This window comes from Cebidichthys violaceus, unplaced genomic scaffold (genome assembly GCF_023349555.1).
Source record: "Cebidichthys violaceus isolate CVI_PGR_0920_01 unplaced genomic scaffold, fCebVio1.0.p SCAF_10, whole genome shotgun sequence".
Classification (NCBI taxonomy): Eukaryota; Metazoa; Chordata; class Actinopteri; order Perciformes; family Stichaeidae; genus Cebidichthys; species Cebidichthys violaceus.
Window position 1 is genome coordinate 17,371,975 of NW_027176263.1, and position 24,298 is coordinate 17,396,272.

A 24,298-nucleotide genomic window follows, 5' to 3' on the forward strand; every position below is an offset into this window, starting at 1 on the left:
TATCCTTGAATGTGGTTCAGTTAAAGGCAGCAGAGAGTTCAGCCTCTGAATGGTTTACACTCAGCTCTCTGATGCTTTCAGATGTTCCTGTAACACCAGAACTGACTGACGTTAACAGACCCTTCACTTCACTACTGCTGAAGCTCTTCTTCTTCTCACAGCCTTTTTTTTTTTTTTGGTGGCACATCTCCAGCTCTTGGCCACGTGCCGGAGTATTTGCACCAGGCACCACACCCTCGTGAACAGTAGTGTTTCCTCGGCGTTACCTTTGCTAATGACAAACAACCGGCCGCACGCCTCCAATTCACGATCAGGTGGGATCATCGTTCAGCTGAATGAGCGGAGCTGGATGGTTAAGAGTAAAAATGTTGTGTAGTACAATGAGCTTAATGATCTTCCTATCATTGTCTGTAAATGTACTGCAGTAGTTCTCCCCTCTGTTGCTGCTGATGTTGTGTTTTCAGGCTCCGGTTTGCTTAGTGAGTAGAATGCCGGGTATTAGTTCAGACATTTTGCCTCAATTTTGGATCAACCTCACACAAATTACAACAAAAAAAAACTATTGTCACTTGAGTGAATGCCGTTTTGAATTTCCCGGGTTCCAGGAACACTTTCAGTGCGTCACAGAGGATACCTTTAGTACCTCTAGGGGGGCGATACATGTAAATTGGCTTTTGTTGAGGTCAAGGTACATTCTTACTGGACTACAAGGAGTATGTCTACATTGTATTTGTGTTTGCTTTTTGTAGTTTCTATGTTCATTGCTTCCTTGGTATGCTCTGTTAAGTCCTTTCAATAAACGGTCATGCAAGTAAGGATTTTAGAGAAAGCACCGATCTAACAGAGTGACCTGACAATCAGTCGTTAAACAACGGAGGTTTGTGTCTCCTCTCTATGTGGAGGAGGGCTCCATGCACTGCTAAAGTCCTAGAAGCTCTTCTCTCTCAGAGGAGTCATGAGCAGCCCTCAACATCTACTGCTCCGTGTTTAAAGCAAATGGAATCGATGAGCTCTGTTTGATCACCTGCAGCATTTGTAATTGCAACATTTCATGAGCAAATATGTCATTTTCAACATGTAGCTACGGTACATTTTGCAATGTTAGAACAAACATGCGGTCACAGATTGATTTAATCGTCAGTGCCTAAAGAACCAGCTTTCATCAAAGAAACAGAGACTTTCTAAAAAAATCATCTTTAATATCCATGAAGTTGCTTTGCTTATCCTCATTTGGTCCACCACATCCCTGTCCAGCTGCATATGAAACAGCTGGATGTCTCTTGATTACATTTCCTTCATCCAAACTGAAAATATTTATGTGAGCTTGTGTCTTTGACGTGAGTCTGCACATCATTAATTACAGAAATGAGAGTAAGAGCAATGAGATTCTTTTAATTCTGATCGTCTCGTTTATCTACAATCCTTAAGATAAAACACCAGAAGTGATACATTTGCACCACTTTGCAGGCTCCAGATGAGGGTTCTGGTGCGTGATGCTTATGTCATGTTGTGTGTCTGTAGTGTTCATAAATCTGTCCTGTCTGGTGAGAAGGCAAAGAATCAGCATTCATGAAACATACAAACATGAACTTAAACAATGTCATATGTCTTGTGTCATATTTGGCGAGTGTATTCTTGTTTGAAAGATGTGGAACTGATGAATTGAGGCTTGTTTATCACAAGTTACAACATTCTTGGATATTTTTTTTTAGCCCTTCTTGAGGCCTGAGGGCAAATTCATGGCTGTGAAAATGTGCACAAGACAGGATATGATAATAGTCTATCTTTTCTTCCAATGAGATCCTGAATGTTACTGGACATACATGACACAGGACCTCCTGTATAATGTGAATAATGTGTCCTATAGGTTTAGCTTGTGGCCAGTTGGGAACAAAACATGGCAACTTAATTGCTAAATGTATTGACAGTAAACTCTGGAATCAAAAGCCAATTTAAAGGAAAACTTGCCAAGCTGCCAAAGTCCAAGCTGCAGAAGTGCTCCAAATATTGTCTGTAGGACAAATACATTCTACCTGTGGAACCTGGAAACCATAATTGCATCTATTGCCATACATTTTAATTTTTACACACGTCTTCCTGAGAGCGTTAAACAAAAGAGAGAGAGAGAGAGAGAGAGAGAGAGCGAGAGAGAGAGAGAGAGAGAGAGAGAGAGAGAGAGAGAGAGAGAGCGAGAGAGAGATTGTTATTTAATGAGCTTTAAATAAGTTGGTTCAGAATAGCTGTTTCCTCCTGGTGTCAGTCTTTATGCTAAGCTAGGATAATTGACCCTTGGACGCAACCTGGCCAATGATAGCGTGGCGTCATCCAGCTCAGACCAGGGTCTGACTACCACACCGCTCTGCTCCAGAGACTCTTATCAGTGGGTTCAGAGTTCCTTCATGGTTGGTTCAGTGGATTTGGACCTCATGGTGAAACGTTATGTATTAGTGATACTCGTCACACAAACCTGCAGCGCTAACATTAGCACATCATTAACTAGCGTTAGCGCCGCTATCTAATCTCTCCCACCGATTCCAGTCAAACTAGAGCTGTATACTGGGAGTTAAACTGGATTTTGATGGAGATTTGTGCAGCATATGTGGTCCAACATTTCTACCAAACACTTCCACTGCCCTCACAATAAAAGTCCCGTCGTGAGTTTGACTTTTTGCTCAAATAAAAGGGCGAAACAGGAAGCAAGCACCGTTTTTGAATGTGCGTCCAACAGATGTTTCCCCTCGTTATGGCAGGGGTTGAACATTTAGATCTTTTTCAAGAGTCTACAACCATGCTGGCAGCGCTGCAAGGCTGTATTCAATGGTTCTGTGAGCTAGCATGCTAACATGCTCACAATGATACCGTTTACCATCTTACTTTAGCGTGTTAGCGTGCTAATGTTTGAGTATTACCACTAAGAGCAGAGTACAGCTGAGGCTGAAGGGGATGTAGTTAACTCTGCAGGTATTTACTCCGCTCTATTGGACAAAAGGAAACGTTTGACCAAATGATGTTGTTACAATTCATCCTGAAAGGAAGAATTGTTGAATGTGTGCGTCTGTAGATCACTCCTAAATTGACCAATAGCTACCATAAAGTAATGCCTCATTAGCATATTCACCTAAGCAGTTTTCTCTAAATGAGTTTTTTCTCAGAATCTGAGGGATAAATCTCTACTTCAGCAGCTCTTACATACACCAAACTGTACAGTTTCACTCCTCTCTGTGTTCTAATGGTTTTATATGAAGGGGTTTGTATTGTTCAAAGTCTGATTTATACAATTTAGTTCTAAAAACATGCAGAAAATGGATTGTTATTTATGGCTGTTGACAATATTTTCAAATGTATGGAGTGAAAACAAAGACATATCCAGAAGTCCTTCTGTAAATACCTTTGACTCTAATATGTCCACAAAATGAAACATGCATTTTGAGCGTAACTTTGAGCCTCCAATGTTCAGACTTCTGTCTGGAAATGTATGAAAATCAGTGCAAATTTCAAACGATAATTGTATATTTAAACCTACATTTTCAGAAAACTTGTAATACAAAAAAACAGTGTCTTAATGTTAGCTTGTGGTGATATCTATATTTTTTAAAAAGTCCTCTTTTCAGAAGGAGTGTCTCCAAGAAATAATGCATTAATAAAGCCTTCATGTTAGCTCATGTTTAGTACATCTGCTGCATCTTCTTGTGTCTGTCTCGTAGAAAGTCCTCTCACTCAAATGAGGACACACAGTTTGTAATGCTTAAGGACACTGTTTGTGATCTGATTGTTCCATCCTTAACCGCTCCACATCACTGTTGAAGAGTAAAGCTGTCTTATGACAACACTGTGGTTAATGTTTGGTTGTGTTCAGGTAACAACTGTTGGCTTTAGTGAAGATCACGGTTTGGTTTAAAATAAGAGTTCTGTGGAGGTTAGGGAAACGTCGTTTATGGGTTAAAATGGTTACTTTCTTACTTTGTTGTCCTATAATAATGTCATCTGACTTCCTCCTCTAAGTAATAACTGCCATGCTCGGCCTCAGGGAGAACGAGAGGCCAGCTGGAGAGAACGTGGACATCAGTGGTTCTGGAGCTTCTGCTAACAACTGATTCTGTCTCTTGTTTTAGGATCTCATCTCTAGTTTACATTGTGCTCACATGGTGCATATTTCTACATGAAGTTGTGTTTATCATAATTATCACAACGTAGCACAAAAGAGCACTGGTTACTGGGCTTACTGGAACATGAAGGTGGGAGGGTTCAGTCGGGGCAGGTTGACCCCTCTGTGTCTGCTTTTAGTGCTTGATCATCAGTTCGATGTTCCACTTCTTTCAGGGTTCTTTCAGGGTGCAGTGATTGTATTTAGACTGTCACTTCAACTTCAACTGCAGCATTTCAACTGTTTCAAACATCTGAACTGCAAATCTTCTCTGAATATCAAACATCTTGTCTCGTTCCAGACACATCTCTATAACTCTCCAAAAGTGTCACGTTTAACACAAGGAACTTTGTTTCTCTTATTTCTCCTGCAGCTGTTTTATTTTTTCTTAAAATGTATTGTTTCCTAGACATAGCTTTACCATCAAAGTAATTAATAAAATAACAGTAATAAAACAAAACAATGAAATAAAAGAAACCAAAGGTCCAGACCAACAGTGCAGGTCAATACAAACTGCACAGTGGAGGCTGCTGGGAGAAGGAGATGGAGAGAGGAGAGAGTCTGTAGACAGAGAGCCAATGGGGAAGGAGATGAGGAGAGAGTGTTTGCTCTCATTGTGTGTATGCTGCTGTGTGAGCCCCATGAGCGCACAAAGAGAGAGAGAGAGAGAGAGAGAGAGAGAGAGAGAGAGAGACAGAGAGAGAGAGAGAGAGAGAGAGAGAGAGAGAGACAGAGAGAGAGAGAGAGAGAGAGAGAGAGAGAGAGAGAGAGAGAGAGAGACAGAGAGAGAGAGAGACATAGAGAGAGTGAGAGACAGAGAGACAGAGATAGAGAGAGTGAGAGGGAGAGAGAGCGAGAGAGAGAGAGAGAGAGAGAGACAGAGGGAGAGAGAGTGAGAGTAGGGGGCCGTCCTTTCTACAGTGGACCTGTCACGCACAATATTTAGCATGAAGTCCCCCCCCCCCACCCCCCCTCCCTTTACTCTGTGTGGGGATCAAGCCTCACAACTCCACAGCCTTCATGTCTGACAGCACAGGGGGAAGGAGAAGAAAGAGGAAACTGACTGACTGACGCCTTTTCTGACTTTCTGACGCAGCGGGGAACTTTTTGTCCATGTCACCAGCAAACCTGAGGCCAGGACACCCAACAGCCTGTAGCGCAGCTCTTTGCCTTTTCCACGGATTAATTTAACCACACCGGGATTCGATGTAAGTGCAAATAACCGCACTTTTCTCTCTCCTCTCTCTCTGTTTTTTTAATTTGATTTAATTGTACCTCCCTTTAATCCATCCAGCGCTTTTTTATTTGTGCGTAAAAGTTGACACAATCTAGCCAGGATGTGGCTAAAGCAGGGGCTTCATTAACTCTTATGGTGCATGTGGAAGCCTTCCATGATAGCAGCACACTTCTTGTAAAAGTTGAAGCACAGTTGAACGCGTTTAACGGCTCTGGATGCGGCTTGGACGAAGCAGAAAAAGGGCATCGGAACAGCTGGAGTTTACTTAGAGGTGCGCGTCGGAGCGGATTAGTGTTGTTGATGAGCGGCGACACGTCGGCCAACGTGACATATTCAGACGTGTGCGTTGTGTCTTCTATTCAGGACAAACGACCACCGTGATTACGCAATAATACAACATATTTCAAACTGTTAATTCAAAGATGAAAACGCGCTCTGCGTAAAGGCTCCGGGTCAGCTGGGCCTCGCTAAACGTGACGCTTTGACTGAACATCAGGCTGCTGCTGTGGACGTCCCGCAGCCCCACGTTCTCCGTCAGCGTGTGCGAGGACCGACGGAGAGACACTTCACGGGTGAAGCAGAGAAAAAAAGCCCGGTTCTCCTGCAGCATGGAGCGGAACGCGCGTGTTTACGGTTCGCTGTGTTTTTGCTCCACATTTCTCAGACTTCCGTTGTGAAATATTTGGGAGGTCAGAGATATCTGGAGGAAATGGATAGTGGCAGGTGACTGCCGGGCCCACGGAGCCCGCGGACAGAAAAACAAAGCTGCAAGTCCCCAACGAGCAGCCACGCGCGCACACGCGAGCACGCGCCACAAACTCGATATCCACAACTTCAATCTTACTTATGCTTAAAATATCTGTTATACATGTTATACATTATGTTTGTAACTTTTTAATATTTAAGAGCGACGTTTATGATATGATTATTTAAAAGTTCTTTCTCGACATTGATTTAAAACAATAATAATGCTATAATAATGATAATAATAATAGTAATAATGATAGTAATAATACCAATAATTATTAATAATAATAACAGTAATAATAACAATAATTATAAATAACAATAATAACAGTAATAATGGTGACGAATGTTAACTTTAATAATAATTCAAATAACAATAATTAAATGGTTAAAAGAGTTTTCAGCAGCATCTCACGGTCTTCTTCAGCGCGTGGATATTTTTAAAATATGTATATGTCAGTCAAAAATTATTTTAAGAATAGTTCCTCACTACGGCCCGTTGTTAGGCCTAAACACCAGGTTTCACAATGTTTTAGGATCAAACAATGTGAAACCTGCATCACATTCTGCATTACTCGTTCAAAATACACGCATGAATAAATAAACCGTAAATGTGGAAATCAAAATAAATAGCGAAGCCCACAATGCACGAGTTATCATCCAGAATTCATATTTAATACTTACAAAATAAAAGGCCTAATCCGTATTTTAAGGTTCAGGTCACGAGCGTTTTATTAAACAACAGCCTAGTTTCGTTTTTTTTTGTTTTTTTTTTCAAAGCCCACGCTGTTCTTTTTCTTTTATATTATAAAAATGAAGGGTTCGTAGATTTGCTTTCAAGAAGCACCAGGTCAGATTTCCCGAGCAGGCCTTCCGCTGCAGCCTCTTTTGCATCTGCTCCGGGGGCAGAACATATGAAAATAGATTTGTTTAATCGAAGTTCACGTTTGGCCTCCGGGTAGAATGTAAATATATCTTTTAGAGGTTATCACCACGTCCGTGTACCGCAGAGGCCGGTCTGAAGGCCACGGCCCGCGGGACCAAAGAGGCCGACACCGCCGCGCATCTGCGTCCCTTCAAACCGGTTATTTAAAATGTATCAGCCCCGAAAATCCTCCTCACTGCCTCTAACAGCTTTCATAATATTATGATATTACCACGGCGTTCAGAAGCGCTACAGCGGGCCAGAACGTGCAGCTAAAATATGTATTCAAACCCATGTTTAATTTATAATTTAAAACTATTACCTGTAAAAGAAAAAACGTCCTTATAACTCACGTTCTCATCACAATCAACACGTCATTTATATGTAACATGAATGATATCAATGTGTTATAAATGTGCTCCCTCTGTAGCTGACATCATTTCAGAACAAAACGTCGTTATACCTCATGGACCGAGTCATGACCAGGGGATACGCCGAGGTGCATTGTTGTATGAAGGCTGTGTGTTAATCACTGTTGTGGACTTGTATTGCTTCACACAGACAATTATGTCCCCGCTCTCCGCGCTGCAGGACGGCCTCGGCCTCCTTCTCTCTCTTTCTCAATCATATGCAAATGTGTGTTATAGGAGGGCAGAAATTAACATCTACAAACATTGGACTGAAATTCCATCTGCCGCCTCTTCGAGGAGGCCCTTAATAAGTTCTCAGACCGCAAAGTGACACACATCTTAATCAACTCTTAATCCCGTGAATTAATTCTCGACGCGTTTATGAATAATTCCCGGGCTAATGCGCGCACTCCGTGGAAATGCGAGCAGTCTGCCGCGCGCACCGCCAGATGGACCCGGCAATATCCCGAAAAATGAGAGGATTTTTGCTCCATTATTATTTTTTTTTATTATCATCACCATATATATATATTTTAATGAGATCGGTGTCACCGGGCGACTGCTTATGCAAAGCGCTGCTGCTTATGCAAACTCTCATCTTGCTGTTGATTGGCGTCCATTTCTGAGCAGGAGGCCCCGGAGGCCTGTGTGAGATCTGAGCGCGGAGGCGGCGGTGCGGCGTGTCAGGTGGATGGGGCCGCAGAGCCACAGGTGCTCCAGGAAGTAGACTGGGTCTGTCCTATCAGGGTTATTTTAGACTTCCATGAACTTGACTCGGGAGGTGGGATGTGTCCCCACAGAGGGAACTGAACATCAGCACAGCGCGAGACTGACTGACTGTCAGCCGCTGAGCTCGTTAGCTCAGTGAGAGCGTGTTGGCCATATTGAGCTCGTGGGGAGGGGGAGCAGGGCTCTTGATTTTGGAAATATAATCATGTGGCAACCCTGGTTGTGTGTGTGTAGCTGGGTGGGGGTGCTGACACCTTGCTCTGGGCAAAATGACTTGCCTGCATCACCTGCACGCCCCTCCCCCCCCCCCCCCCCCCCCCACCACCACCACCACCACCACCACCACCACACTGACACCAGGCCGTCTGTCCATCCATCACTGCCACGGCGGATTTAGCCCTCTGGACTGACTCCCCATTTACAATTCTGACCAAAATACTGGACCTTGCTAATACTGGGCTCTGCTCTCACAAAGGGACAGCTGTTGCTCTGTCAGAGAGCACCCAGACTGAGCTGTTCCACCACACACTGGGACAACTTAGACTCTACCACCCAGAGAAATGGCTCAACGCACATCCACAGCAAAGGTAACGCTGCTTCAAGCACACAGGACGCGGCCCGCCTCCTCATTTTAAAGAGTCAAACGTTGTGTGTTCACTTGCTGTGTATTTGTGCCGAGTTGTTTGAGTGAAGGCTTGTTCAAAAGGACAGAGAGCACGTTGACCTTTCCTCAGAGAAGTCAAAATAATCCTACAGAGAAGGCGATAGCATGCTGCTTATGTTTGCCATATCTGTAATTCGCCTGTAACATTTGATGAACACGGCGCTCCGTCAGAGGAGGCTCGCCCCAAATGTCAGATCACGGTTGTTGGAAAAACACAAAATGAGACAAATGTAGCATCAGCTCGTGAAACACGGGCGCTTACAGAAAAGCCCACAAATGAAGTGAATTCAAATGGCTGCTCACATGTTACATGGAGTCCTTTAGAAATCCAAAAAAACAGATTATGTTCTGTAATTGAGTCATTCAACGAATCAAGAAAAGAGAGGATATTTGCGCGGCCGTGAACGAGGGGGAGCGTGATCTTTCTGACCCACAAATCCATAGGAGAGGCTCATTAATCTGAGGCCACAGCACAGAAGCAGTGTGCTCATGGAGGTAATCTCTCTTCTGGGAGACTTGACCTTATCCTCGGTCTCACATCTTCTTTCCCAGGGACGCAGCGATGGCCTCTGGGCCGACAGCAGAATACCCATTTTCCTGCCTCCTAATCTTTCTGTGAAACGCACGGATCGTTCTCACGCACGCTAAATAGAAAACAGATGCAAGTCTTTCTTTAAAGCCTCTGGAAAATGTCAGTTGCGTTAAGCAGCGACGAATATTAAAAAAGGAAAACGTGCGTCGGGCGACATTTTGAGGGCCGAGGTGTTTGTTTGTTTCACGGAAGAAGATGTGGACCAGGATCAGATGTCACAGGTATTCAGCGGTAACAAGGTGCTAAACCTTTAATCAGAATATGCAGGTCGGCTTTAGAGGAGCATTATGTTGCTTTGTCAGAGACTGACACAATGTTACAGAGGGTGAGGAAGAGGTGAAGAGGAAGCAGCCGTGATGTCGTCTTTGAACCAGAAGAACACAATGACAGACACTCTGATGAGCTCCTCTCACTGTTCAATGCGTGTCGGAATCATCAGAACTGGACTTTTCACATGTGTTTCCACATCTCTCTCACTCTTTAATGGTTTTGTTGTGAAGTTGATCTGAGTTGAGACTCGTGATCCTCAGTGTTGTGTTTGGATATTTGAATGTTTTAATGACCTGAAGAGGAGCTCGCCCTCTGCAGCTGTACACAAACAACACGTTAGACTAAAACCTGCATCTGCATTTAGACAGCAGCTCTTCAGTCTTCACGGGTTTTGTGCCTAATAGCCAGCGTGTCTCGTCACATGATCCAAAAGACTCGACGTTGGACAGCGTCAACATACATTTTACCCAGCAGTCATCGCTGCATATCTGTAGATAAGACACAAATAGCGAAGAGGATATTTGTTATAGATAGCTGTTTAAAAAATATGAGGACGATTTGTCTCTTTGAAGGGACGTGTGGAACAACGGGGCTTGTCCTGACCAGTAGATCCTTCTTGAACACTGGTACCGCTTCATCTCTACCAACAACCCTGAGATTAATAGAGAACATGTCGAGAAGACAAGATGTTTCCCGCTGATGAAAACCCGTTCTTCATCCTCGGTGTTTTCAGGACTTAGAGGAGGACTCGGCCTCGTCTCTGGGACACTAGAGCAGCTGAGATAAAGTCACATTGCCTGTTTCAGACGGTGACAGTGAGTCTGGTTCAAGAGTTCAACCAAAGCCATATAGCGTGTTGTTGTTGGTTGTGCCATGCCACGCTCTGTACCCCCCCCCAGGCTTCATACCTAACCCCAGCAGAGGTCACATGTGACTGGCACACAAAGGACTGGCACGGTGGAAAACAGGCGGCAGGGAAACTCACTCTCCAGAGGCGAGGAGAGGTGAGGGGGGGGGGGGGGGGGGACATAAATACGTCTTCCCCAGAAAAGCTAAATGTGTAAATGTGCTGCTTGTAAAGCTGGAAGCTGCAGCGCTGACGACACACAGAGAGACCGGTTCTGTGGTTAAACCCCAGCTCAAACTCAGGGTTTGAGGACCTTGATTCATTGTCTTCAGAAGACCTTCCTCTCAAACCTGTGAACTTCAGGTTTTACTCACTAGTGTCCAAGATAAAAACGAACTCCTTTATTCCTCTACTCCCACCTTAGATGTGTGGGTTCCTCTTTAAGTCCAACTCTTTGCCAGCTGAATAACTTAAATGTTAAGTAAGTCACAGGAGGACCTCCTGAGAACGGAGCTTTGTGGAGCAGCACTGTAGATGCTTGTTTTTGATCAAACGTGTGAAATGAAATGGCAATATTCAAATGATTTTGACTTTACAAGTGAAGCATCCCAAACCTCCCTCAGCTGGGACGGAGTCCAAACATGTTCAACGTGTCAACTGCTCTCGGATGAATAAACCTCCTGCTATTTTTGGGCTCCGTCGGGCGACAGTTCCATCTCTTCGGCTAGAATCTGGCTCTGAAATGTCGTCGTGTATTTTACAGCAATAACTCTATTGCTCTCCCCACGTAGCTCAGAATAGAGTCAGTTCGGGGCAGCTCTTGTTATAGCCGCTTATGTCAGGCTTATGTAAAGGGATCGGGATTACAACCGACCGGGGGTGAATGGAAAGATCAAAGAGAAAATAGAAACAGAACGCACTGCTAAACCAAACCAATACACACAAAGCCACGTCAAACGGATTCAAATACACTCATATGTCCCCAGATAGGAAAGTGAAGGGAGTCTCCAGAGAGGGACACGATGCGTTCAGGTGTTCTTCATCACTCAGGAAATAAAGAGCATGAAAGTGATCACGGCTACACATGAACACACTCTTTGATAAAGACTTCATGATATATTGTGTTGTTGTGTTTCCTTCCTTTTAGAATGCAGACTGAGAGTTTAAATATCCCACTATGTTTATTATGTCGTTCTGAATATCAGGCTCATGTAGAATGCTTTCTTTATGAAGTGATGGGACTATTAAAGAATAACGGTGAGTCCGTCTAAATGAAATGTGAGAGAAACTACATGTTAACTTGATATTGTGCACGTTGCAGTTAGGATATTACCGTAGTGACAGGGGCACGGTGGAGCTGAGCTATAGGGATGTTGTGACGTCATAATATCATTACTATCAATAAGAATGAAAGGTTTTGATCACGGCCCGACATTTCCACGATGAGCCGCTGCTGATGGAGGAGCTCTGTAGCTGCTCAGCTGTGAGTCGGTGCCGGAGGAGGTTGTCTGACGCGTGTCCGTCTGTCTGTGTGTCTGTCTGCAGAACCTGGTTATGGATTTCAACCTGCTGACGGACAGCGAGGCCCGCAGCCCGGCGCTGTCGCTCTCCGACTCCGGGACCCCGCAGCACGAGCAGGGATGCAAAGGCCAGGACAACAGCGGTCAGTGAGCACCGGAGCACCTTCACGTCCGTCCGGGCACACGTGTCACACACACACACTCACACACACACACACACACACACACACACACACACACACACACACACACACACGCATAGCTTCCAGCGCGAACACCGGATCACAGCAAAAGATGTTTAAAATGAAAGAAAAGAAATGAGTTACAGCTTTCATCATGCAATAGAAAGGACTGCGAGACATTCTACAGTAATAATAATAATAATACAATAATAATAACAACAGCAATTATAATATAATAATAATAATACAAAATATATACAAGAATGGTAGTAATTGTAATAATAGTAATAATCATCATCATCATATTGGAGAAGCCTGCTTATTTCCGCACAATCGCGTCAATAAATTATGGATATAAATTGTCTGCAGAACAAACAGATAGTAATTATTTCTGCATGCTGGATCACAGAAGACAACCAGTCCCGCAATGCGCAGATTGATTCTCATTTCAAACCCGGAGCACCGTTTGATCAGAGCCGCCGGTAAAGAGGAGCGGTGTGATGAACTGCGTGCAGCTGGTAAACGGCCCGTTCCGTATGTCCGCAGGAGGGGTCTGAGCTGACGGGCTCGCGGTCACATAAACGCATTTCATTTTAAATATATAAAATTAATTGCAAAAGAGCGAAAGCTATTTCTCCAGAGAGCGCCAGAGTCGGAGCGCTTCAGCCCACGTTAAGGGCTCTGTGGGCGGATTCAATCAGCGGGAATGAGTCCTCCAGCGGCCCAACGAGAGGACGGAGGTGTGATCACCAACACGACAATATTCACGATGAGACAAAATAATAACTGTTGCTTGTGATCGGTGGTTTAGTTGTCCTCACGTGATCTATACGTTAACGGTCACGTGAGGACAGATATGATCCTACTCTACTTCCTCTCTGCCTCGCTCTACTTTTAGCTTGTCATATTATTAATGTTAAATAATCTGCTGGATCTCTCTAACTTCTCCATATAGTGTTAAACATCGTAACCCAGCCATCTGTCTCTATCTCTATCTAGTGGTGTGTGTGTGTGTGTGTGTGTGTGTGTGTGTGTGTGTGTTTATGTGTGTGTAACCCAATCTAATTGCTAAACTGTGTGTGGCTTGAAATGTAGTCCTAACAAACTGTCAAACACAAACTATTTTGGACAGAAATGTGGTGTAAAATGCTTCGCTGGGTCTCCTGCTGCTGCTCTCTCATTTCGCCCTGAAGAATTCATTCTCAAGTAAAACTGGTGGGCGGCCTGTAAACCTGGTCCCTGGTGGAACCGGACACTTTCTGAATACCGGGCCTAGATGTTGGATTGATGAAATGAAAAAAAAAGGCCCAGATGGAGCATGTTGGCACCGATAATATTATTATTATAATACGTTTGTGTTGACACAAGGAAGTAGAACATCTGCTGATGACCTAACATTATTTTAAATAATGCAATTATTATTTTATAAAAAATGTTTCTAATAGTTTACATGTTTTAATAATCAGATCTATATTTTCATAATAAAATAGATCAATAAACTATGATGCCAAATTCATCTTATAATATGATTAAACAGTTTGATTTTGAGACTTAATATGTGTTAATATTAATATGTGTTAATTTAATTCCTTTGAGGATTTGTCCTCCTGAAAAGCATACAGCTGTCAGTGTGGTAAATAAAATGTACAAATGTAGGTTCATTTGTTACACAGATTATTACTGTTGACTCACAGAGTGGTGAGGGGCCGTCAGGCTTCACACAGAGGACTCCAGCAAGTAGTCACGTCCCGGTGATTGCATAGCGAGCTATTACTACATGTTCTCCAGTATGGTTCTAGAGGGAACACTCGTCCTGCATTGTATGATCGAGGCTTTTTAATGTTAGCATTGAAATATATTTCTTACAGTTAATTGTTGCCGTTTGTTCTCCTTTTATAATGAACCCAAATACAACGTTAAATCTGGACTGGTTCAACACACACACACACACACACACACACACCAAGGCCCCAGGAAGAACAACGGGCTTAGAGACAAACTGTATGTTGTGTCCAAACTGTGGAAGGTCTGGATGGATCACGTGACGTCATGGAGCGTGACTCACACTGAGAAAGTATGAACTTCAGAGTATGAACACTTGAATAGGCTGTGATTTGACTGTGTCAGCCTGCGTTTAAAGGCTCCTGTGTGTGTGTGTGTGTGTGTGTGTGTGTGTGTGTGTGTGTGTGTGTGTGTGGTAGTGTGCATACGCAGCCGCTCACTCGTGGAGCTTCTTAATTCCGTGAATATGATCTGAATTTAGCGTTCTAGAAGTTGAAGCCCGTTGCAGTGGTTTCCCAGATTAGAGCTCTCTGAACGGCTGACCTGGAACGGCTCTGTCGTGTCTTCACATTATCAGTCAGATTGCTTCTATTGTTGGTCAGCGCCCCACTCTAAAAAGGTCTGCCCTTTCCTCAGTATTGTGTTATAGACTTTGGCCTTAAGTGACAGCTTACCCAGTGTCAGTTTACTGCCAGATAACAGCCTCTGCCTGGCCCTTATTGGTTTTGCCGGCGGCCCTGTGGAGCCTCTTTTTAAACCCCGCTGATTATTTCGAACTGCTCCGAGAGCTAAGCCCTCGCCAAACAGAGCCCAACTTGCCCCAGTCACAAAAGCCTGATCCGCAGGATTAGCCGGCCAACTAATTTCACTTCTTTCTGTGAGGTCCTCAAATTGCGGCAGTCAGATCTGGCACAGAGAAGCCCTGGCAGACATAACATGGATGTGTGGTCCTTTAAACTGCGCTGGGGGCCAAATGCAATCACTCACTGGCCCTGCACTTCTCTGAACGTTTCACGGAGTGTTCGGACTCATCCTCTCTCGGCCGCGTCACACGCTCATTGTGGGATGGAGGGATTTCAGATGAGGTTTGATCTGACATTGACATCCAGTGGGTTTGATCAGAGACGGTGACAGAACAGTGTGTTGATAGTTCTGCTTCTCCCTGCAGGGTTCAAACGCTCTGCACCACAGCTCTGTGTTCAGGTGCCTCCTCCTGCATTTTAGGAGAGTGTGAGCATGTGCTACACCTAATGCGAGGCATTAAAGGCTTTCAACCTCTTACCACTGCCAGCACTTTATTTCACAGGTCCCATAATATCCTCACTTACTAATTACTAATTACTTATCAGGGAAAATGGATACAATGTTGGAACATGTCCATCTAATTGAGTCCGCTTCATCTCTAACCTGTCCAGACCGTCATAGAGCTCAAGACGTGTTCATAATAAAGTTATACGATATTATTCAACATTGTTCATTTTCATTTATTTGGTTTAAATGATTAACCTTTAGCAGCTCTAAATTCAGCCCAGCGTCCTCTGTTCTATTTTCTGCACAGAGAGGAACCTACCAAGTACATGTAAATACCACGGTTAAGTACAAATAATGAGGTACTTTAATTAAGTACTTCATACATTTCAGAGTGAAACATTGACAGCAATAGGAAGTATAGTTTACATACCAAACCCTGTGTATCATCAAGTCAACAATTATATATCTGTGTAACATTATAGAATATTTAGTGCTGCACATACACATCAACATATTAGTAATTATAATCCAATGATTTAATATATATATATATATATAACAAAATACCACTATAAAAGATCTGCATAATAAGCACTTTGTACTACTGTACTTCATAAGAAGTTGAATGCAAGACTTTTACTTCTAATGGACTTCATTTCTTTACATCGAGGTACTTTTTACTTCCAGTAAACGATCTGAAACTTCTTCCACCACTGTATCTACTGTACATGTACTCCATATCGTGTCCTGGTTCTTACAAACTCAAAGAAAGGAAGGAACACTGTTCTCTCTTTTCACAAATAAGTTATGGTAAATGTGGGAAAAATACTAAATATGTTACTTTATTCGTTTTAGGATCATGTTATTCTTTGGTAGGGAAAGCTGTGTTTTCATATAATGGTCATTTCAGTTCCTCCTGCATGTTCTCAACCTTCTGAAACACTGAGAAATGTTCCACGTCTGCAGCGTTCCATCTGTTAGTGATCCAGCGATGCGTTGTTCTGTTCTCATCTCTCTTCCTGAGCCGCTCCTCCCAGTGTCCTTTTTGAAATCCGTAGTCTCTCTGTGTGTCTGCAGACACTGAGAAATCCCACCAGAACCAGCTGGACGAGTCCAGCGCCGAGGACAGCTCTCTGAAGAAGAAGCAGCGGCGGCAGAGGACTCACTTCACGAGCCAGCAGCTCCAGGAGCTGGAGGCCACCTTTCAAAGGAACCGCTACCCCGACATGAGCACCAGAGAGGAGATCGCAGTGTGGACCAACCTCACTGAAGCACGGGTCAGGGTGAGTACACGCACTCTGGACCCTCTGGGACACAGAACCGGGCTTTGTATTACAGCGTGTGGCTTCAGTAGTGATCTCATCACTGAAGTGCAGTGTTTTATAAGAACACACTGTCAGCTTTTCTCTTGCTTAATCATGTCGGCAAAGGTGAACGTTGGTAGAACATGGAGCCCATTAAAGCTCCATGTTCTGTGAATGAATTCTGATGACCCCCCTCACGGGTTTAGAGTTCTAGACCCACCAGGGATGAAGCCACATTCAAACCTGAGCCCTGATAACAGATAGCCCTCTCGTTCATTGACGTTGTGAAATCTAGTCTGGGATTTCATGGCACATTGTCTCAGAAGTAGTCTTACATTGTCTGACTGGTATATTGTCTCAGCAGTAGTCCTTCATTGTCTCAGCAGTAGTCCTTCATTGTCTCAGCAGTAGTTCTTCATTGTCTCAGCAGTAGTCCTTCATTGTCTCAGCAGTAGTTCTTCATTGTCTCAGCAGTAGTTCTTCATTGTCTCACTAGTATATTGTCTCAGCAGTAGTCCTTCATTGTCTCAGCAGTAGTCCTTCATTGTCTCAACAGTACATTGTCTCACTAGTACGTTGTCTCAGCAGTAGTCCTTCATTGTCTCAGCAGTAGTTCTTCATTGTCTCAGCAGTAGTCCTTCATTGTCTCAGCAGTAGTTCTTCATTGTCTCAACAGTAGTTATTCATTGTCTCACTAGTATATTGTCTCAGCAGTAGTCCTTCATTGTTTCACTAGTACGTTGTCTCAGCAGTAGTCCTTCATTGTCTCACTAGTACGTTGTCTCAGCAGTAGTCCTTCATTGTCTCAGCAGTAGTTCTTCATTGTCTCTCTAGTATATTGTCTCAGCAGTAGTCCTTCATTGTCTCAGCAGTAGTCCTTCATTGTCTCAGCAGTAGTTCTTCATTGTCTCAACAGTAGTTATTCATTGTCTCAGCAGTAGTTCTTCATTGTCTCTCTAGTATATTGTCTCAGCAGTAGTCCTTCATTGTCTCAGCAGTAGTTTGTCATTGTCTCACTAGTATATTGTCTCAGCAGTAGTCCTTCATTGTCTCAGCAGTAGTCCTTCATTGTCTCAACAGTACATTGTCTCACTAGTACATTGTCTCAGCAGTAGTCCTTCATTGTCTCACTAGTACATTGTCTCAGCAGTAGTCCTTCATTGTCTCACTGGTACATTGCGTCATTAGTAGTCCAATGTTGTTTCACTGGTACATTGTCTATGGTTTCGCTGGTAGTCCTATGTTGTGTCAGTGGAACATTGTGTCAGTGGAACATTGTGTCAGTGGTACATTGTGTCACAGGTACATTGTGTCAGTGGTACATTGTGTCACAGGTACATTGTGTCAGTGGAACATTGTGTCAGTGGTACATTGTGTCACAGGTACATTGTGTCACTGGTACATTGTGTCACTGGTGCATTGTGTCAGTGGTACATTGTGTCACAGGTACATTGTGTCAGTGGTACATTGTGTCACAGGTACATTGTGTCACTGGTACATTGTGTCAGTGATACATTGTGTCACTGGTACATTGTGTCAGTGGTACATTGTGTCAATGGTACATTGTGTCACTGGTACATTGTGTAACTGGTACATTGCGTCAGTGATACATTGTGTTACAGGTACATTGTGTCACTGGTACATTGTGTCAGTGATACATTGTGTCAATGGTACATTGTGTCACTGGTACATTGTTTCAGTGATACATTGTGTTACAGGTACATTGTGTCACTGGTACATTGTGTCAGTGGTACATTGTGTCACTGGTACATTGTGTCAGTGATACATTGTGTCAATGGTACATTGTGTCAGTGGTACATTGTGTCACTGGTACATTGTGTCACTGGTACATTGTGTCAGTGATACATTGTGTCACAGGTACATTGTGTCACTGGTACATTGTGTCACTGGTACATTGTGTCACAGGTACATTGTGTCAGTGATACATTGTGTCAATGGTACATTGTGTCACTGGTACATTGTGTCAGTGATACATTGTGTTACAGGTACATTGTGTCACTGGTACATTGTGTCAGTGGTACATTGTGTCACTGGTACATTGTGTCAGTGATACATTGTGTCAATGGTACATTGTGTCAGTGGTACATTGTGTCACAGGTACATTGTGTCACTGGTACATTGTGTCAGTGATACATTGTGTCACAGGTACATTGTGTCACTGGTACATTGTGTCACTGGTACATTGTGTCAGTGGTACATTGTGTCACTGGTACATTGTGTCACTGGTGCATTGTGTCAGTGGTACATTGTGTCACTGGTACATTGTGTCACAGGTACATTGTGTCAGTGGTACATTGTGTCACTGGTACATTGTGTCACAGGTACATTGTGTCAGTGGTACATTGTGTCACTGGTACATTGTGTCACAGGTACATTGTGTCAGTGGTACATTGTGTCACTGGTACATTGTGTCAATGGTACATTGTGTCACTGGTACATTGTGTCACAGGTACATTGTGTCAGTGGTACATTGTGTCACTGGTACATTGTGTCAATGGTACATTGTGTCACAGGTACATTGTGTCACTGGTACATTGTGTCACTGGTACATTGTGTCACAGGTACATTGTGTCACAGGTACATTGTGTCACTGGTACATTGCTGTTACTTCTTTTAAACATTATTGAATTTAAATGAACTGTAAACGACAAATAAAGAAAACGGATGGTCCTCTTAGCTTCTCCGGGGATTTCTCTCCCATCTCAGGGTCTTGCTCTAACACCTGAGGAAGACGGTGACGTGTATCTTCTTCGTCAAGCTACTGGTTTTAAAGAAGAGAATCACATTTTATGGTCAACTGAAAAGCTGCTGTAAAATGAATGAAAATATTGCTTTTTGCCTGTTGTATGTGTGAAAAAGCAACTGTCTGGTCACACGTTTGCCATGTCAACTAAAAAGGTGTTAGTTAAAAATCGTTCACGCAGGTTTAAAGCATCTTAGGTTCTTCAAGATAATGTGCGTTTAGAATTTGTGTCATGTTGGATTGAAACTGTGTTGATGAACTTTTAGAAATGTTCAAAACATTTAAATCTGACTTTTTCCTTACAAAAACCAGTGTAATGTTATTTCCAAAATGACTACTTCAGTGACTACTTAGTTCTACACAGTTTTTGAAATAAATGGTAAATGTACTTGTATAGCGCTTCTCTAGTCTTTCCGACCACTCAAAGCTGTGACTATTATCATTTCTAAAGCCACATTCTCAAAGTTCAAAGTATCTTTATTGTCCCTTACAGGGAAATTGGCTTGAAGCAATGACTCATACAAAACACACAAAACCCTGATGGACAACAACTAACAACAGGACATAGATTTAGAGGAGGCTCTTCAGTGGTTCTACTGGTCCGACCCTAACCATTGTGTAACGTAGGCTCGGTCATAGCAGGAGAAAATATATGATACCTAAATGGTCAGAAAATACAGCTTTGTTAGAATTCCCTTTCTACCAAAGCTTCAGTTCACACACCAAAGCTAAATGTCAGAGGTGCAGCAGAGTGAGCCCACGCCCAGGGGTTTGGTCATTGTAGCTATATGAAGCAGGACACGCATTCTGATGGATGACAATACAATCCCTGGCCTGCTTTACGAGTAATGGATCAAATTAATGTTGGCTGGATGAAAGGTCACATAGCACACACTCTTGGTTGTTGTTTTGAAAGGACAACAGCACACGGTCTCATCGCTGATGTCTAGCAGTGGCCTTTCTAACCCCGACACATGCCCGAAACACCCACCGGCTTGATTCATGAGATTTGTCAGAGAGCTGTTGTTAATCTTCAAAGTGGAAGAACTCATTGAGGGGGTCGAGGGAGTAGCGACAGACAGCGTTTGATCCTTCACAGACCGTAAAGACCTTCGAAGCTAACGTGTGTGATTTGTGATTTCAGACCACAGAGATACGACTCGCTTCTCTTAACTTGACTGCTGCATTGCCGTCAGTATCGTGCGCGGGACCTTCACCCGATCTCATATGCTGTAAGCGCTCTGGTCCACAGCTCCGCTAGTGGTTACTGAGGCACAGTGACGCTTCGAGCTAACGATTAACGTCAGCATGCTAACGCGATCGCAACTGTTCACATGCTGATGTTTAGCAAGTGACGTCTTTTTCTACGCGTTTTCATTTCCCAGCAAGTCATCATCTGTTTAGAAGCGTGATTATAAAATGAACCCATTACGGTATATTAAGCTACCTACCGCAGAAACACAATATGTTCAATTGAAATTTTTCAGCGCTGACATTTCATACATGATTACAAACAGCCTGTAAGGTCAATTTATGTTTAAAGCCGCACAAATTAATTAAATTTCATAATAGCAATGACTCAAATAAAAAATGACAAAGTTAGCAACTAGCTAATGAACATACTCCTATTTTGTATTTCATTTTGCTCCGACTTTATTCCTCATTTTGAAACCATAACACAACAAATGTTGAGGATGGCTAATTTAAAACTTAAAGGTTTCATAACATTCATTCAGGTGTAGGGGTAGGATTTCATCGTTAACAGCGTCACTCATTTTGTTTCGGTGTTCTGTCTGTTTCCTCATAGAACGTGTGCTCCAGTCATTCCAGTCACAGAGGCTGAGGGCAAATGACTCAAAGTCATTGTAAGAACCTAACAGATTCAGGGCTTTTGAGGAACCGTTCAGGGACGAATCAGAGAGTCATATTCCTCCATTAATAGCTCAATTCAGATGAGCGTGTCTGTCGGGGAATTGTCATCTTCCCGACCCACATCGGAGGCCTTTGATGGCTCGATTCTCAATTAAATCCACGTCAGGTTGTTCTTTTTACGGAAAGTATTTTGATCTCCTTGACGTCAATCAACCATGAGAGCGTTTCACAGAAGACCTACTGTATATAAATGTGTCTGCGTAACCTTGACATTCAGCCTCTTCCACAAACCGTCTAACAGCATTGCCTCCGAGTCACCGTAAAGATTGGGTGGCTCCTGTCCTCTGGCGTGGGGTTTCCCCCGCTGTCACTGAGCGGGATGGAAATACACTTTATACTCATATTAATGGTCAACAGCATTCTGTTACTATAATAACAGAGGATTGGATGATACACAGCATGCGTGCCAAAGGGAGCCGAGAGACAGCTAAGCATCAACGCGGGAAAGGCCTGTTAAAGTTTTACGAGGATTTAAGAGGAAAACATTTGATAGTAAATGATTTGAATGTGAAACGAACACAGACACATTCTGTATTCATGCAGTTCTGTATCCACGAATGACAGGTTTCTGTCCAATTCAAAGCAAAAGTTTGTCCACAACTTTACACAAAGAGGAACTCAGTTTTCATTTCTAAAAACCCTCAATTTAGATTTTTCACTAAAGCATTAATCCAATTCATATCCTTCAAATATAGGACCACAAAATGACAAATGTGAAGATTGCCCTTCCCTGACATTTCTTTCATTGGGATCTCACTATTCAAATAAGTCAATGATTAGTTTTAATAAGCTTTGCCTAATATGACTGTTTGATGATACACTTCAACTTACTTTCTGGGATCATTATGTCTTTTTCACAAACTCTGGATATATGCACACAATATTACTGAAAGTATTTGAGAGGGGTTAGGATACTCTAGATGTGTTTTAGAATTAGACTTTATTGACTCGCGACACTTTCTGATAGTTCACTTAATCAGTCACTCTATTTTGTTCTACTGTGCAAAACTAACATTCATCTTTATTATAAGTGAAGCTCTGGAAACATGCGACAATCGACTAAATGATTCACTCCACCTACTTAAACATTACTGTCGACTGAATGCTATTAATAATATTATCTTTGGTCTCCAATAAGAATTATGTTTTTGTTTGTTTTTTTTAATAAATTTGAAGCGGCTCAATAAAAACGTTCAAGGTCCTGAAAACACATTTTAATAATATGCTTCTTATTATGAGAAAATAAGTTCAAAAGTAGTTTTTGGTTATTTCACATTTCACACAGAGCTGTTTTTGACGTGGCTCAGTTTGAAAAAGACAATGTCTGTTCCACTTCTCACCAAAACCCACACTGTCCCGATGAAGCCGAGTTTGGAACTTTTAATAAAAGATATCTAAAGAGGCCTTTTTGATCCTGCATATTCAATGTTTCTTTCCTGCTTTTATAGTGGCTGTAATGCTTCAACAAATAGACTGAACACTGCAATGATTTTTCCGTCTTTTGCCTTCCGTAGGTATGGTTCAAGAACCGCCGTGCTAAGTGGAGAAAGAGGGAGAGGAACCAGCAGGCGGAGTTATGCAAAAATGGCTTCGGTGCCCAGTTCAATGGACTCATGCAGCCCTATGACGACATGTACACGGGCTACTCCTACAACAACTGGGCCACCAAGAGCCTAGCAAGCAGCCCGCTCTCCGCCAAGAGCTTCCCATTCTTTAACTCAATGAATGTAAGCCCCCTATCATCCCAGCCCATGTTCTCCCCCCCCAGCTCCATCCCCTCCATGAACATGGCCTCGAGCATGGTGCCCTCAGCGGTGGCCGGGGTTCCCACCACGGGGCTCAACAACCTGGGCAACCTTAACAACCTCAACAGCCCCACGGCGCTCAACTCGGTAGCGGTGACCGCGGCCACGTGTCCCTACGCCACCACGGCCGGCCCCTACATGTACAGAGACACCTGCAACTCCAGCCTGGCCAGCCTGCGGCTCAAGGCCAAGCAGCACACCAACTTCGCTTATCCGGCAGTGCAGAACCCCGTGTCCAACCTGAGCCCCTGCCAATATGCTGTTGACCGGCCGGTATGAAGAAGAAGCTCCGATGACGACCCCTGACCCAACTGACCAGCTGTAAGTCCTTTATTACCCCACTTCACATCTCCTCAGCTCATCTCTCAGCTGCCTGACGCGCTGCAGACTGGCACGTCGTGTTCTGATGGCACACAATGAGAATAAGCTTCAAAAGTGACACGACAAATAGACATGCCTAGACGGACCACTGCATTTCAAAGGAATTCTTTCCAGTTTGTGAGACTTTGTTGCTGAACTGACCAACTGCTTCAAAGGATTTCTAAAGATTATAACCATTATCATTTTGTTTCCTTCTTTTGACCTGCATGATTAGAGTAAACGTAGAAACCAAGAGTAAAAAAAAACATGGATGCTTCAACTGGACTGGTGGTCAACATCTTGGCCCAAAATCATCAAACGCGATCTTTGCTGCTGTTGCAGGAAAAGGGACCTGTGGTTGCAATGCGGGAGACATGGAGGATGTATATAACGGACTTTTTTGTTTTGTATGTGACAAAAAAATATATGAAAACGTACTTTAAAGATGAGAAAAGCATGTTTTTCAAACGCAAAGGCCCCTAGGTTTATGTACTATGAGCACATCCTTTAGGAACTTTAAACTTTGTTGTGAATTCTTTCTCCCCTCGGAAGGTCAAAGGTCAGCTTGGGTGGGCGGTCCTGACCACGACCTCAAGCGTACAGAACACAGAATATCAGATTTGTCAAGTAAAACTCTGAAAAGCCATTGAGTATCTAGATTTGTGTGGTGTTATACAAAGGGAGTCCATGACTGTAAAAATGTATGTAAGAGTGCAGTTGTCAACAAAAAACAAGCTTTTTTTCTCCTGGTGTAGCCTGCTTTGTCTCATTAAAGAACCAATTAAAGGATCCGTTTTTATCAACTACAAGTGGACTTTGACGTTGAACAGAAC

General features: G+C 43.2%; 1 protein-coding gene across 1 annotated transcript; it reads left to right on the top strand.

Moving 5' to 3' along the window:
* Positions 1-5,172: 5,172 nt before the first annotated feature.
* pitx3 (paired-like homeodomain 3) lies at positions 5,173-24,234 on the top strand. Its single transcript, XM_068718377.1, has 4 exons — positions 5,173-5,352; positions 12,111-12,228; positions 16,378-16,583; positions 22,815-24,234. The coding sequence occupies exons 2-4, from the start codon at positions 12,120-12,122 to the stop codon at positions 23,382-23,384; spliced, it is 885 nt and encodes a 294-aa protein (XP_068574478.1). The 5' UTR covers positions 5,173-5,352; positions 12,111-12,119; the 3' UTR covers positions 23,385-24,234.
* Positions 24,235-24,298: the final 64 nt, after the last annotated feature.

Excerpts from the sequence above, each read along its gene's own strand:
- pitx3 (XM_068718377.1), top strand. The coding sequence starts at position 12,120 with ATGGATTTCAACCTGCTGACGGACAGCGAGGCCCGCAGCCCGGCGCTG. Across the intron at positions 12,229-16,377 it reads CAAAGGCCAGGACAACAGCG|ACACTGAGAAATCCCACCAG; the intron begins GTCAGTGAGCAC and ends GTGTGTCTGCAG. Across the intron at positions 16,584-22,814 it reads TCACTGAAGCACGGGTCAGG|GTATGGTTCAAGAACCGCCG; the intron begins GTGAGTACACGC and ends TGCCTTCCGTAG.